Below are 15,840 nucleotides of genomic sequence, written 5' to 3'. Positions count from 1 at the left end.
GCAAAGTTGCTTTGGATGAAAGCACAAATGCATAAATGTTAATGCTGTTGTAATTAGCAATATATTCTAAGTATGTAAAGATAGGCTCTTTTATTTTATCTGAGTGAGGGATAATAGTTTCTGCTTATTTTGCCTTTGAGTCAGTAGCCTAATAACAATAAATTTCAATTAAAGAAATCCAAAAACTGTATATCTGAAATTAAAAATAATTCTGATAAACTCTAAAATAATGCACAATAAACAAATACTAAGAAATGACATTATGTTGCACACATTATGCTGGTAAACACTTCATTGTAAAACTCCAGACCTATACTACCCTGAAGGAATGCATTTTGTCATTATGACTAACTGACAAATAGCCTCGCATAGGAAGATTCTGTGTTTACAAAAAAAGGGTCGTGTACGAACTGCTCACCGGTAATCATTGTTCGGAAGCTGTGGAAAATTTGCTGAAATGCCAACTGACCGTACCTGCCACAAATACAAAACCTCTGCATTTGTGTGGCGAAGATGAAGGAGATGGTCATGGACTTTAGGAGGAGAGGGCCCTCTTCATCTGTGGAAATGGTCTCCAGTTTCAAGTATCTCAGGGTAGACTTTTCCAATGACTTCACAAGGGTCATTAACACAGGTTTGAATGATTCAATGATTCATTTCAATGCTAATAATAATTACTCCCACCACCATAAGGACCACTGCCATCAGTAACATCAGGACCACCACCAATTTTATCAAAAAAGTCTATTTTAAGAGCCACATAACCTTAGAAAACAAGCATATTTCCTTTCACTAACAAACTACACATTACTACTAAAATAAAATAGTTGTCTTAATCAAAAGAGGAAAATAAATGACTGGGAAAGATGAATGCTTTTAATTAATATTTTAATTATACATTTTTTAATGTCAAATACAAAATTATTAATAAAATATAGCAGCAAGCAGCAATTATCGAGTCCAAGAGCAAGAAGACGATAAGACGTGCCAGCACACATGGGAGTGGCACAAGGCATGCTTGTGATGACATGTACCAACTTTGGTCTGAATATGATAAAGCGTTGCAGAGATACAGCCTTACTTTTGTTTTCAAAGCTTAAAATTAGTTTGCACGGTATTTGAGAGCGGTTTGATGAATTGACATGAATTGCATAACTTTTTGTTGACATGGTCTGAAGATCTGATTCAATTTACGTGAAAATCAGAGCAACGGCCTAGAAGGAGTTAAAAAAAGTAGGTTTTTCTGACAATTCAAAATGGCCAATAAATTATTCATGATGGAAAATTACGTCATAGGAATTGATTGATTGATTTCAATCAAATCGACTTGAGTCATGGAATCATTGGAAAAACTAATTTGTTTTCTAGCCCTTATGGTTCAAAAGTTATTAGCATTAACATGAGTGAAAGTTTGGAAAGTTGGAGGCGCAAGAGGAATTTTGTTAGAGACTCCAAATTTGCTATAGTGACAGTTCAGACTCCTCTATCAGTGAGCCAAATTTCATAACTTTCCTGCAAGCGGTCATATGGGGTGAGAAGAAGAAAAAGAAATGGAAGAATAATCATTTATGTGTATGTAAATATGACTTTTAGTGACGTTTTATTGTAGTAATCTTGGTATGATTTACTGATGGTTGTAATGGGGAATGGTTGAATGAATGAATAGTTTACTAATTACATTTTATATTGTATATTTTGTATTGTAATTCACCTGCTCGGGGACTACTGATGGAAACTAGCTTAAGCTAAATCTGGTGCAAAGCATCTTTAATTAACGTTTTTTGCACATTGTCTCTGTTTAAATAAATTAAAAAACAATATTAAGAATGTAAATTATTTCAATAGTTGCCCCTTAAAATAAAATTATTGGTTGTTACATATGTATTATTTGTTTTGTCTATTTGAAAGTGATTTGTGTGTGTGTGTGTGTGTGTGTGTGTGTTTGTTTATGTATGCATGATACTGTTTTCCTGATTGTTAAATTCTGCTTCATGTAAAATCTGTTGAAATTTGATTTTAACCTCGGATCGAGAGCGTGGAGGAAGGTGTCTCAATGCCCCAGCTAAACTTAAAAGAAAATGCTCTTCCTCATCTGGCTTGCTATTAATGCCGTTCAGGACACATGGCTGATCTTCCTCAGCCCTTCTCTCTGAAGCGAGAGTGCGGCGAGAAGTTTTAGGTGTGAAGAGTGATGGCACATAAGGGGAGTCAGGAGATCCGGGCTGTGGGGTGTTGGCCTGGGTTTGGGTCGGGGACTGTGTGCTCTCATCTGATATCTGTGGGGGACAAATCAGAAAATATTATTTAAAAAAAAGAAGAAATTATATATATATATATATATAATTATATATTATAGAAGGCAACATACAAGGACACGATGTTGTAAAATATATATATATATAGTAAGTATACATACAATAAACATAATTCAATCCTTTGACATTAATAATTTAATAACAATGATTCTGGTAACACTTTAGAATACTGTATCCTACTTACTGCATAACTAATGAAGAACTAATAGGTAATTCTTTATTAACACTTAAGTCACTACTGTTAACTACTAAGGAAGATGTGTTAACTAATCAGTATGTAATATAATTTTATGATTGTGTTAAGTATCAGTTAGTTAATCAATAGCTAATGAATTCTGTCATACCTCCCGAAGAACTACTATTAATTATCTATTAATTAAGGTTCAAGAAAACAAATATGAAGTAACTACTAATTAACAGTCATACACATTAGTCAGTTTGTCATTCTTCAACACTAATAAGAAAGATAAGTGCAGACATTTACCTATAGGCTATGATTTGCAAATAAGCAAACTTTTTATTTCATTAGAAAAACATACTTAGTTCTTATACATTTTAAACTTATTTTGCACCATTCAGGTTCCGTCAATATCGCGGTAGCCACATACACTGAGCCTGGGTTCTCCCAAGGTTTTTTTTCTCCATTCTGTCACCTGATGGAGTTTTGGTTCCTTGCCACTGTTGCCATATTCGCCTCTCTTCGCCTTTGTCGCCATTGGCTTTTGGCTTGCTTAGTTGGGGACATTTAACATTTAATTTTGAATTTAACAATACTATTTCAACATTGTTTTCCTGTTATCTATTGTGAAGCTGCTTTGAAACAATTTGTATTGTAAAAAGCGCTATATAAATAAAGGTGACTTGACAGTGATTTGGTGACGCAAGAGCGCAGGCATTTGCATCCTCCTCTGGAGAGTTCTCAGCGCCGCCGATTTGGTGCATTTCTTTAGCGAAATACAGATTTGTGTACGTTTTATTTAATCCATAAAATCATGACTGCTGTAAATCATTTTGTTTTATGCAAGGCAACATACAAGGACACGATGTCAGTTACCCTATAGCTAGCTAAATCTATAGACCATTTTGCAAGATGTAAACAACACTGGTCCAGAAGCACTTCCTGTTTCAGTTTTTTAACACTACACAAAAGCTGGGATAAAATACAACCAACAGAACATGTAAAACTGAATCAAAAAGTTAAACAACAACTTTGAGATGTTTTCTTTACATGTGAAATAAAGAGAACAGTTACAAACTGAAACAGGAAGTGTTTCTGGACCAGTGTTGTTTACATCTAGCAAAATGGTCTATTTACATCAGATGTTAAAATCTGTTCTCAGAGCTGTGCACTGTTATTGTCACGGGGTGTGGTGGAGTGTAGGCTGAGGAAGACAGACTCAAGATGCAAAGCTCCAATTTAAACGCTTTACTTAAACTTTCAACATCCAATGGAACAAAACCGACAGGAATACACTCAAAACACGGTAACATAAGTTCAACGATCGACAAAGACTGAAGGAAACTGAGGGAACTAAATACACAGGGGAATCAAATGATGAACAGACGAGGAACAGGTGGCTGATGAGGGAGTGAGTTCGGGAGTGGAGACAAGAGGATCCTGGGAAGTGTAGTGCAGATGACGAGACAGACTGGTGCAGACGACAGACTGTGACATCACTCAGAGGGGGGGTGGGCGCCCTGGAGGCTGTGGAGGGCGTGGTCTGGAGAAGGAAGCCCCCCAGGGCGGAGCAGGATGAGGGCGTGGCCAGGGCGGAGCAGGATGAGGGCGTGGCTAGGGCGGAGCAGGATGAGGGCGTGGCCAGGGCGGAGCAGGATGTGAGGACCCTTCGGGCGGCCGCGGCGGTGAGGACCCTTCGGGCGGCCGTGGCTGGGACACTGGGGCCCCCCCAAAAAAATATTTGGGCGGAGTCCCCGGATTAGGGGCAGACGGGGACTGGACGGTCTCGGGCTGGACGGTCTCGGGCTGGACGGTCATCGGCGATGGCTGGACGGTCACCGGCGCTGGCTGGACGGTCACAGGCGCTGGCTGGACGGTCTCGCGCTGGACGGTCACCGGCGCTGGCTGGATGGTCACCGGCGCTGGCTGGACAGTCACAGGCGCTGGCTGGACGGTCACTGGCTCTGGCTGGATGGTCTCTGGCGCTGGCTGGACGGTCTCTGGCGCTGGCTGGATGGGGCTGGACGGAACCAGCGATAAGAAGAGTTCAGGCTCGGGAGGGCTTGACGGAACCAGCGGTGAGGGGAGTTCAGGTTCGGGAGGGCTGGACGGAACCAGCGGGAAGGAGAGTTCAGGCTCGGGAGGGCTGGACGGAACCAGCGGTGAGGGGAGTTCAGGCTCGGGAGGGCTGGACGGAACCAGCGGTGAGGGGTGTTCAGGCTCGGGAGGGCTGGACGGAACCAGCGGAGTGGAGAGTTCAGGTTCGGGAGGGCTGGACGGAACCAGCGGAGTGGAGAGTTCAGGCTCGGGAGGGCTGGTTGGAACCAGCGGAGTGGAGAGTTCAGGCTCGGGAGGGCTTGACGGAACCAGCGGTGAGGGGAGTTCAGGTTCGGGAGGGCTGGACGGAACCAGCGGGAAGGAGAGTTCAGGCTCGGGAGGGCTGGACGGAACCAGCGGTGAGGGGAGTTCAGGCTCGGGAGGGCTGGACGGAACCAGCGGTGAGGGGTGTTCAGGCTCGGGAGGGCTGGACGGAACCAGCGGAGTGGAGAGTTCAGGTTCGGGAGGGCTGGACGGAACCAGCGGAGTGGAGAGTTCAGGCTCGGGAGGGCTGGTTGGAACCAGCGGAGTGGAGAGTTCAGGTTCGGGAGGGCTGGACGGAACCAGCGGTGAGGGGTGTTCAGGCTCGGGAGGGCTGGTTGGAACCAGCGGAGTGGAGAGTTCAGGCTCGGGAGGGCTGGTTGGAACCAGCGGAGTGGAGAGTTCAGGTTCGGGAGGGCTGGACGGAACCAGCAGAGTGGAGAGTTCAGGTTCGGGAGGGCTGGACGGAACCAGCGGAGTGGAGAGTTCAGGCTCGGGAGGGCTGGTTGGAACCAGCGGAGTGGAGAGTTCAGGTTCGGGAGGGCTGGACGGAACCAGCGGAGTGGAGAGTTCAGGTTCGGGAGGGCTGGACGGAACCAGCGGAGTGGAGAGTTCAGGCTCGGGAGGGCTGGTTGGAACCAGCGGAGTGGAGAGTTCAGGTTCGGGAGGGCTGGACGGAACCAGCGGAGTGGAGAGTTCAGGCTCGGGAGGGCTGGTTGGAACCAGCGGAGTGGAGGGCTCTGAGAAAAATATAAAATGCAATACAACGGTCACGCAACAGGGGGTAGTAGATTTTTTATTCAGGGTGATAGTAGTAGCAGTAGTAGAATCGGGTCACGTCATATTCAGATTAAAATGGCAACTGAAGAGAAGTGCACATTGCTGATTTTACTTAGGCGGCAACAAAGAGAGCGCAGAGATAGGCGGTGGTATCTTCGCCCTTTAAATCATAAAAGAGATCAGGATGGGGAGTTTGTGTCTCTGGTGCTCATGTGAAGCCTGGACGAGGAGAGACATTTCCAGTATTTTAGGATATTTTTAGTGGCGCTTTAACATGAAACAGGAAACTCGTGAGTATTCACGTAAGGTCTGCCCAGTGTCACTGAAAATCTCAGACACCATGAATAGCGCAGAACGCCTCCTCTACCTCTCCTGTCCTCTACCTCTCCTCTACCTCTCCTCTCCTCTACCTCTCCTCTACCTCTCCTCTCCCTCTCCTCTACCTTCGTCTCCTCTCCTCTACCTCTCCTCTCCTCTACCTCTCCTCTACCTTCCTCTACCTCTCCTCTCCTCTACCTTCCTCTCCTCTCCTCTCCTCTACCTTCCTCTCCTCTCCTCTACCTTCCTCTCCTCTCCTCTACCTTCCTCTCCTCTCCTCTACCTTCCTCTCCTCTACTCTACCTTCCTCTCCTCTACCTCTACCTCTCCTCTACCTTCCTCTCCTCTCCTCTACCTCTCCTCTCCTCTCCTCTACCTCTCCTCTCCTCTACCTTCCTCTCCTCTCCTCTACCTTCCTCTCCTCTCCTCTACCTCTCCTCTACCTCTCCTCTCCTCTCCTCTCCTCTCCTCTACCTTCCTCTCCTCTACCTTCCTCTCCTCTCCTCTCCTCTCCTCTACCTCTCCTCTACCTCTCCTCTCCTCTCCTCTCCTCTACCTCTCCTCTACCTCTCCTCTACCTCTCCTCTCCTCTCCTCTACCTCTCCTCTCCTCTCCTCTACCTCTCCTCTCCTCTACCTTCCTCTCCTCTCCTCTACCTCTCCTCTACCTCTCCTCTACCTCTCCTCTACCTCTCCTCTACCTCTCCTCTACCTCTCCTCTCCTCTCCTCTCCTCTCCTCTACCTTCCTCTCCTCTCCTCTACCTCTCCTCTACCTCTCCTCTCCTCTCCTCTACCTCTCCTCTACCTCTCCTCTACCTCTCCTCTCCTCTCCTCTACCTTCCTCTCCTCTACTCTCCTCTACCTCTCCTCTCCTCTACCTTTCCTCTACCTCTCCTCTCCTCTACCTCTCCTCTCCCTCTCCTCTCGTTGAAAATTGGTGTCTTCCGTACCTCGACCAGCTCATCGACATGGCCTCTTTTTCTCTTGGCTGGTGGCGGTCGTGGCTCCTCCTCATCTTCGCCATGCACTGCTGAACTTGAGTCTGGTGTGTGCTTAGGGGAGGAGGCAAGTTCGAAATGGAACACCTCATCCATAAGGGGAAACCACTGCCAAGGTTTAGCTCTCTTTCCCTTACGTATGCAATCCTACGCCAAAGCAAATAAACCATGCCTGCGTTAACAAAAACAACAACAGCACAATACATTTCAGCAAAGATGGGCCAATTAACTTGCTTACTTCGTATTGGGTTTTTAAGTAGTCCCATTTTCGTGCCGCTTTTCTGGGAGTGTACTTCCCCTGCAGGCACATTTTCCTCAGAACAACCCTAAAACAAGAGAAAAGAGAAACACTTATGAAAAACAGTACAGCACAATCTTAACATTATAAAACATGCCTACAAAAGTCCTCAGGTTTGGTTAAAACATTTGTAAACATACCTTGCATGACAGCACTACAAAAAAACAACAAAGTGAAAGACTATTGCCTTATCTACTGGTTGTCTTATCGCTGAGGGCTTTGAATAGGATGAGGACTTTTTACTATAATACACAAGAGAGCCTAGTGGAAATAGGCCTTACCCCCAAGCCTCACTGACTGAGTTTTTGTCCCCGGTAAATAAATGGTCGAGTTCAGCCCTCATTTTAATAAATTCAGCTGTCCGCACCTGGAGCTCTAAAACAAAAGAAAATATTGCAACAAGTTTTGCAAGCGAATGGTCCATCAGTTGTATCCTTCATTGCCTGAGAAACTAAGGGTGCATTTGAAGTCGCATTAGAATCGGGTTAGCCTTTGTCACTCTGCGGTGACGCAATCGGCCTTTGAAGGGTGCAGCCTTTGAATTGGGATAGCCTTCGTCGAGCCACTTTAAATGCCTTTCCAGAGGACGCAGCCTCCAAATTGGGACAAAGCTCATGTTATAAACAGTCACTTGTCACCAACTAGTGCATAACAATGTAATCGATACAATAGATGAAGTTTTTTTTACAAAAGGTGAATTGCTCTTATGATCGCTAGACATCAGTGTTTATATCTGAACTGTAAACTTTTATCCCAGTACTTCTGTGATCATTTTAATATTTGCAACACGGAAACAACGATACTGTGTGTGGTTGAAAATACGCTATGTTTGTGAAGCTATGTTCTTACCATTGCCATTCTTAGGACTTGATGTTGTAGCCTTAATCTCATGCGGAGCATCCTGGACTTCAAACCTTTTGCTAGCATTTGATCTCGGGGATGTTCTTGGTGACATTTTCACTTCAGTGTTCTTGCCTATTGGGCCTGGAGTCTGAGGCTGGTCCAAAGGCATTTGGAGATCAAGGCTCTGATCCTGTGATCCAGCACGTCTCCTTCCTTCTGGGGATTTAGGAGTTTTCTCCTCAGGCTGAGGCTCTGAGAGACTTTGCTGGACAATCTCACCAGCACTGAACTTCTGAGGCGTTTTCAAGGGTGTTCTCTTCTTCTGGGAGACAGGAGTTACACCTTTCTCTGTCAATGAGGGGGTGACGGACCCTACAGACGGCATATAATCAGCAGGTTTCTCTTCCTGATTTGCAGGAAATGAGCTCTGGGGGATAGCTGGTCCAGTAAAACATTCATCTAACCAGGATAAAATAACCTCGATATCCGGTTCTGGAGGTGTTACCGGTTCAGGGCTATATTTAACATCTGCAGCGGGAGCTTCCTCGTGATCAACCTGAGGTCTTGCAAGAGGTGTCATCGGTAGCTCAGATTTCCATGGTGATTTCGCAACAATGTCCGTTTTTTTGGTAGAGCTAATTTGGTAGAGCTCAGAAAAAGGATCATTCTCAACAGATTGATCCACAGATGGTGGTAAATTTGACCCATCTCTTAAACAAGTGTCTGCAAGTATAGCACACATGACAATAACAATTATATTCTAGCAGAATTAGCAAAAACATTAACTTAAATTATAAAATAAATAATACATTTATAGAATATTACAGAAAATAAACGTCATGATCACTGACCAAATGAATGCAACGACTTCCTCTTCTCTGGATGAACGGGTGTGCTTTTTTCCTGCTGCTCTTGCAAAGCCTATAGGATGACGGAACCAAAAATGAACAAAATTAACAAATGATGAATTAACAAAAAATACCTATCAGATGTTTCACAAGACTTTAATATATTAATATTAATATACACACCTGAACTGTTTTGTCTTGTCCAGCTGTCAGTGTCTTGGGAGGTGGGTCGAACCTAACAATGACAAGATGAAACCACACAAAACTAATTCTCAGAACAAGGATTATCCCAGAAAACGTTCATGTTTTTTTTTTTTTTTAAATAATTAAAATAAAAATCAGAATCACCTGAAAGAATGATCAATGATGAGATCACCATGCTTTAACTGTTCAGATTGATTAATAACGTGTCCATTAATACGTGTGGGGTTCACAGAGCTTAAATTGGTCAAAATGAGCTTGAACAAGAGAGAGACAATAAATAAACATCATGTCATGTGTTCTTATATGCAAAGAAAGAGCCAGTTTAAGGAAACAAACAATGCAGTCAAAATTATAGTGTTATACCACAACATAATTACCTCGTTGTTCTCATTCAGCTCTATTTTACGATTATCACAGTCCAGCTTCCTAAAAAGGTTAAGAGTCCACATTAAAACTGCTTCTTTGTCCATTTGCATTTTTGGTGAATGAGAAATATTAAACTATGATGCATGTGGTGTATTTATTTATTCAATGCCATATCAGCAGCAATGGATATTCATGGCAAAAATCAACAGTATTTCAACCTTTTGATTAGAATATAATTTCTATGCATAATGTGGTGTAAGTTATAGATACCATAAATTATTTACATAGATTAAAATATAATTCTATCAATAGTTCCTTGCATTAGTGCCTTTTTGCAGGTAACATTTTGTTTTTGTTCATTGACTTTTCAAATAATTGCAGTTACAGCATGACGAAAGTTATATTATGCACCATATAATCATGTACATTATTAATTTGTTGCTCAAGATTCCTTTTATGAATTCTACACATTAAACATGCATATTTAAACAATTTAGTTTAATTTGTCACCTTTTCACTGTCCACTTTCATAAACCACTTTTACATAACAGAACAAATTTTAGATAAGTGAATATTTTACAAAACATAACTGTAATAATAAAATGAATGAGAGATGATGAATGCTTGAATCTGATTGTTTGACGAACGTTCTAAGTTGTGCAAATTATTATTTTCAGGGAAACACACGGCTAAAGTAGTTCCCGGCAGGTCTTGACCGCATTACAGTTGCATATCACTTCGCATATTTAACTGTAATAACGGAAATAGGATACAATTCATAACAAGAAAAAAAAGACTAAAATAATGACTAGCCTTATGGAAACACAGCACACATAACATGTCTGTCACAGGGCACACGTATGAAACAAGCCTGAGAATATGGGCACTTTCGGCAAAAGAAAAAAATGGAGTGCGATCCTCCCGCGAGACACATAGCCCGCGAACCAATGACAGCCCCTACTGATGCAGTGTTTCTGCAGGCGGTACACCGTGAGAATACACTTTAGGACAATATAACGTCAACTAGTTTTCAGTCCATTGAGTGCAAGGATAAATATATATAAATAAAGTAAAATAAAGAGTATAACAGCTTATCTTGCCTCATGCGTTATTTTTCCTCCTCAGTTTCCCACAAATAAACAAGGTCCGCCATGCTGGTTTGTTTACATCTAACGTTAGGTAGTTTGGCGTGAATGACCTGGAATGGTACAAAGTCGTAAGTCGTGGTTTGAAGTCGTGATTTACGTGCTCAAAAACCTGCCTGGAACGCAGCATTACTTTCCTCACGGAGCGAGCGACTCACTTTCCTCAGCTGGCGACTCAATCTCAACTTTCGTTTCACGCCAACTTAAAATCTAAATCTAAATGTTAAATCTAAATGTTTCAGGTGAAACTAAATATTTAGCTAATATGCTAATTGAAAATGCTGGTAACCGGAAGTGCCAAAATAAAAGCTTGAAGGAGGTCAGTATGCGTCAAATAATGAATAAGAACAATCTCATCCGGGGATATGGACTCTTGGACATGGATTATCGCGATAATAAGTATCTAAAATAATAATTTGTTTGACATTTTTGCCAAGCATGAGCGACAGTACCGTACCTGGTCAGGGGCGTGTGAGGAAAGGCTCTGCTGGCCTTTTTGAGCCCCTTTGCGGCTGGCTGTTATGGCTACAAGTCATAAGTCCCGCACCTTTCATAAAAGTGACACTAAAACCTCAAAGTAGCCTACTCTTCAAATACAGTTTCTCCAAACGTGTTTATTATTTTAGATAATCCATGTCCAAGAGTCCATTTCCCCGGATGAGATGTTTTTTATTTCCTTATTTGACACTATAAACACCTCCTCAAGCTTTTATTTTGGCACTTCCAGTTACCAGCATTTTCAATTAGCATATTAGCTAAATATTTTGTTTCACCCGAAACTAAATATTCAACATTTAGATTTAACATTCAGATTTAGATTTAACATTTAGGTGTAACATTTAATATTTAGATTTCACTATTTAAAATATCTCTAAGTTGACAAGTATTGATGTAAATGTGCTAAAAAGTGACTGTCAAAAATTCATACCAGTTTTTTAAACATAGGGTAAAGCTAAACGTGACAAAATGTTGCTGTTATTTTCAGCGAGAACCGCTTTACAAACGGCGCCCCATATTATAAATCCAATTTTCCCTCAACTTTTATCCATTGTTTTGTTTTTTCTCGTTCCCCACTGTAGCTACATTAAAAGCATTACAGTTGCCCACCTGCCCATATATATAATAATAATATAATTTATACAAATACATATATTATATATATAACATGGTCCTATGCAGCTATGCAGCCATAATTATAAAATGTGTTACTTACCTTCCGAACAGACAGGGCGCTGTGAATGGAAATTCAGTGCCATCTTCTCCATGTCCTTCTATCTTCTCCAGCAAAGACATTTTAAAACCAATTACCTTGTTTAGCAAACACAAAATAGAACAGTTTAAAAGTCTATCCACTGACACGGGTCACAAATTTGACATATGCCAATGAAAACCGAATGTGCAAATTTCTTTCAATGTGGTCTGATGTTCAATTGATCATCAATTACAGCTCAAAGGTTCCCGGCTGAGCTTGATGTTGTTATGGATGATGAGTCAATAGATGAAGGTTAATATTGTGATGAAGTGTTGGGTTGGGCTGGCACTACAAGCAGGGGGTTTTGTAGGTATTTTTTGTAGAGATTTCAGGGGTTTTCCTGCCTCAAAACGAGGTCATAAAACCCGGATAAAGTATTTTAATAATGAGATAATTAAATGTATTATTTTATTCCAGCATTGTTTCCAGCATTGAAGGACATCCAGGGCTTAGCCCAGATGATTGTATGTAAATACAGGGATCACTCAAAGAGTTTTTTTTTTATTACAGTAACAATTTACTTTCAGTCAAAATATATCTTTAACATTATGCACACACACATACACTCTCTCTCTCTCTCCACACACACACACACACACACACACACACACACACACACACATGTATTAGTTTAAGAAAGTACACACTGAAGTGTACTCTCAGTAAACTACTAGTTTAGTAGTTTATACTTTTAAGTTTTCTTTAAGTGAACATAAACGTATCTTGTTATAGTTCTTTATTTATGTTTTTTTGTTTGTTTTTTTGCATATGCAGTATACTATGTTCAAATGTAGATATTATTTTTTATTAAAAAATACCTTACTTTAATTTTAAAGTAATTTCATTAGCTCCATGTATTATTTTTTAGCAACACTTAAATGTTGGTACGTTTCATTAAGAAAGGCAACATTAGAATTGTAATTTAAAGGACGATAAAATGATACAGACAAAATTAAAATGCTGCACACTGCTTATGACGCGGGACAACAAAGCTTCACAGCTTCACCAAATACAGGACAGGTGGTCCCCTTTGATCATATTTTTTTTTTATTTACAGGTGCTCTTAGCGATGTCACACGTTTTTTAGGCCAAAATATTTTTTGTCACATTCAGCAAACATTTCCTTGTCTTCACTATCCGCTAGCTGCCTGTCCCTTAAACACAACTATAAAAAGCCACAACTATAAAAAGCCATTATCAATGGAGCGCAGATATTATGAGTCACCATGGCAACAGCGCCAGACAAAAAGAGGTGTTGGGTGTAATTAATTACCAAGTAATCTAAATATTGTAATTTAATTAAAGGGATTACTCTTAATTCTTCTGTAATTTAAAATAAAATATGATGCAATTACATTAAATAGGCTACTGCATAAACTATAGACCAATTCAGTATAAAACAATAGTGGATTTAACATACATTTTTAAAAGGTACATTTACCTTCTCCCTCTACACACTTTGATCAATTCACGAATAATTCATGCAATTGTATATTGTTAATTTGTATATTGTTAACTTTTTTCTCCTTCTTGTATTGTTCAAGTGGTTGAGGTTGTCTATATGGGATTTAGCAATTAGTAATATGTAGACCAATACTTTCTAGAGATAGTAATTATCTCTAGAAACTGGAAGATTAATCTAACTACACAGTTGAAGATGTCATTTGTAGTTAATAATTCATAACTACTTTAAAGTAACTTACTGTTATAATATCGAGAGTTAAAACTGGAAGAATGTTATTCAACCTAAAGTAGGCTACTATAACTTTGATACATTTTTACTTAAGTAAAAGTAAAAATACCAGTCTAAAAATCTACTCAAGTAAAAAGTAGTTAATTTAAAACATGAGTAAAATTTGCTGAGTAACTTGTTTAACAGTAGGGGTGGGGTGGGGGGCTCCCCCATGTGGGGTTGTAAACATAGACAGTAAAAGAAAGGTTGTAACGTATGAGAGTTTCACAGTAGGAGAACCGTCTCAGATAATATCTCGGTTTATGGTATTAAACAATTATTAATATATAAACTGCATTATTAAATTACGGTTATTATTATCATCAGTTAAAATGACAGTTAAATAAATTAAACATTTGTTCAATAAAACATATTTAATTAACTAACTTCAATAATTGATTATGAATACGATTAACATCTATTTTTTATCATTAATAACTTATTTAATTATGTTTGAAAAATAATTGAGTTCTATTTTATGTTTTTATTCCAATTTTTTTTAACAATTTAATAGAAATATTATCAAAAACGGTGGTAATTAAATAAAAGTTTAGCAAACGTTTTAATCCTTTTATTTTTGGGCAAAGTGCTGCAAAACAGATTTAGTCAATTAAACCATGGGCAAACAATATATATATATATATATATATATATATATATATATACAGGGGTTGGACAAAAAAACTGAAACACCTGGTTTTACTACACAATAATTTGTTAGAATGGTGAGGGCCTCATTTTGCATCCAAATACAGCACCAATTGACAGATAGAAGTCCTTCACAGTGACCAGAGGGATTATGAGCCGTTCCTCTTCCAGAACAGTGTCCAGGTCACTATATGATGCTGGTGGACTCGCTCCTCCAAAACACCTCAATGATATTTAGATCTGGTGACTGTCAGACCATGGGAGATGTTCAACGTCACTTTCATCTTCATCAAACACTTCTGTCACAAGTCTTGCTGTGTGTGTTGGTGCATGATCATGCTGATACACGGTTTGAGCATCAGGTGCTCATGATCCTCCAGAAGGGTTTGGTAGTCCTCGGCAGTGTCGTGTCCATCAAATACAATCAGGATTGTCATGATATTGGAGCTCAAACCATCACTGATCCACCCGTGCTTCACTCTGAAGATTGGCCGCCAGGCATATAGATGTGAAACCTCCAACATTGGCCAGTGTTTCAGTTTCATTGTCCAACCCCTGTATATATATATATATATATATATATATATATATATATATATATATATATATATATATATATATTCCTTAAAGACTGTGTAAATACATCTAAGTATTACCAGGTTACATTTTAGGTACATTTACATTTTAGTATTACAAAAAAAAGCTACAATTACATTTTAGTATTACCAGGTTAGGTTCACAGAGTAAGTTACCATGGTAACTGACTCTGAGTATAAGTTACCTCTCTTCCAGAAACGGGCTTGACTTACTCTGCTTTCTTGGGTTTGATATTTTTGATATCAAATACCCCCCTTTCTGAAACGGAAAACCCAGCGTTTCCCTCATTTCAGGGTTAAAATTACTAAGAGTTTTCACTTAACCTCCTTTCTGAAACAGGCCCCTGTACTAGAAAATGCCAGTAGTACAAGTGCTAACGTTAGCCTTGGTAAAACTAGTTAAATAAATAGGGCTAGAGTGAAAGCCAGCCAGATGATGATCTATCTTCAGACTTTAAGGGTAAAAACACTGAATTCTTACCCACTGACTTCTTTCTGAAAAATCCCTAAAGTCTTGTTTAATTCATTTTTCATATTTTTTTTCTTTCCTGCTCGCTGACTGTCTCAGTTGTTAATGGGATAGTTCACTTTGAAATTAATTGTTGGTATGTTTCAGTTTACCTCGAGGGCATCCACGATGTAGGTGTCTTTAGTTTGCTTCCGCAGTATAATTTCAATTTTTATATTTTTAGGTCAAACCGTTGTTTTCTATCAGTCATATAATGGAGATCTATGGTGTCCACCTCAAGGAGCATGCACAGAGAAGTCCAAATTAAACATGATTCAATATTCATGACTCGTAAATGCGATGTAAAAGAAACCCGTTTCTTCCTCTCTGTTAAATATGCAGCAGCAGCAGGAAGGGGAGGAGCTAGTATGATTATGATCAGCTTCTGGGAATGTCCCCACCAATCTCAAAACCAAACCTACGCCCTTGCATTAAAATAAAAGTTGTCTTGTC

General features: G+C 40.2%; 1 protein-coding gene across 1 annotated transcript; it reads right to left on the bottom strand.

Annotated features, from left to right (window-relative positions):
* Positions 1–871: 871 nt before the first annotated feature.
* LOC120469920 (uncharacterized) lies at positions 872–15,733 on the bottom strand. The gene is made up of 11 exons (XM_039659219.2): positions 15,501–15,733; positions 11,865–11,959; positions 9,518–9,566; positions 9,285–9,394; positions 9,120–9,171; positions 8,940–9,009; positions 8,095–8,811; positions 7,527–7,620; positions 7,186–7,273; positions 6,900–7,094; positions 872–2,276 (listed from the first exon to the last, which is right to left on the bottom strand). The coding sequence occupies exons 2-11, from the start codon at positions 11,942–11,944 to the stop codon at positions 1,947–1,949; spliced, it is 1,785 nt and encodes a 594-aa protein (XP_039515153.2). The 5' UTR covers positions 11,945–11,959; positions 15,501–15,733; the 3' UTR covers positions 872–1,946.
* Positions 15,734–15,840: the final 107 nt, after the last annotated feature.

Source organism: Pimephales promelas, chromosome 17, assembly GCF_988280905.1.
Source record: "Pimephales promelas chromosome 17, fPimPro1.hap1.1, whole genome shotgun sequence".
NCBI lineage: Eukaryota > Metazoa > Chordata > Actinopteri > Cypriniformes > Leuciscidae > Pimephales > Pimephales promelas.
Note: the sequence above shows the minus strand (reverse complement) of the source record. Positions and strands in the feature narration are given on the sequence as shown.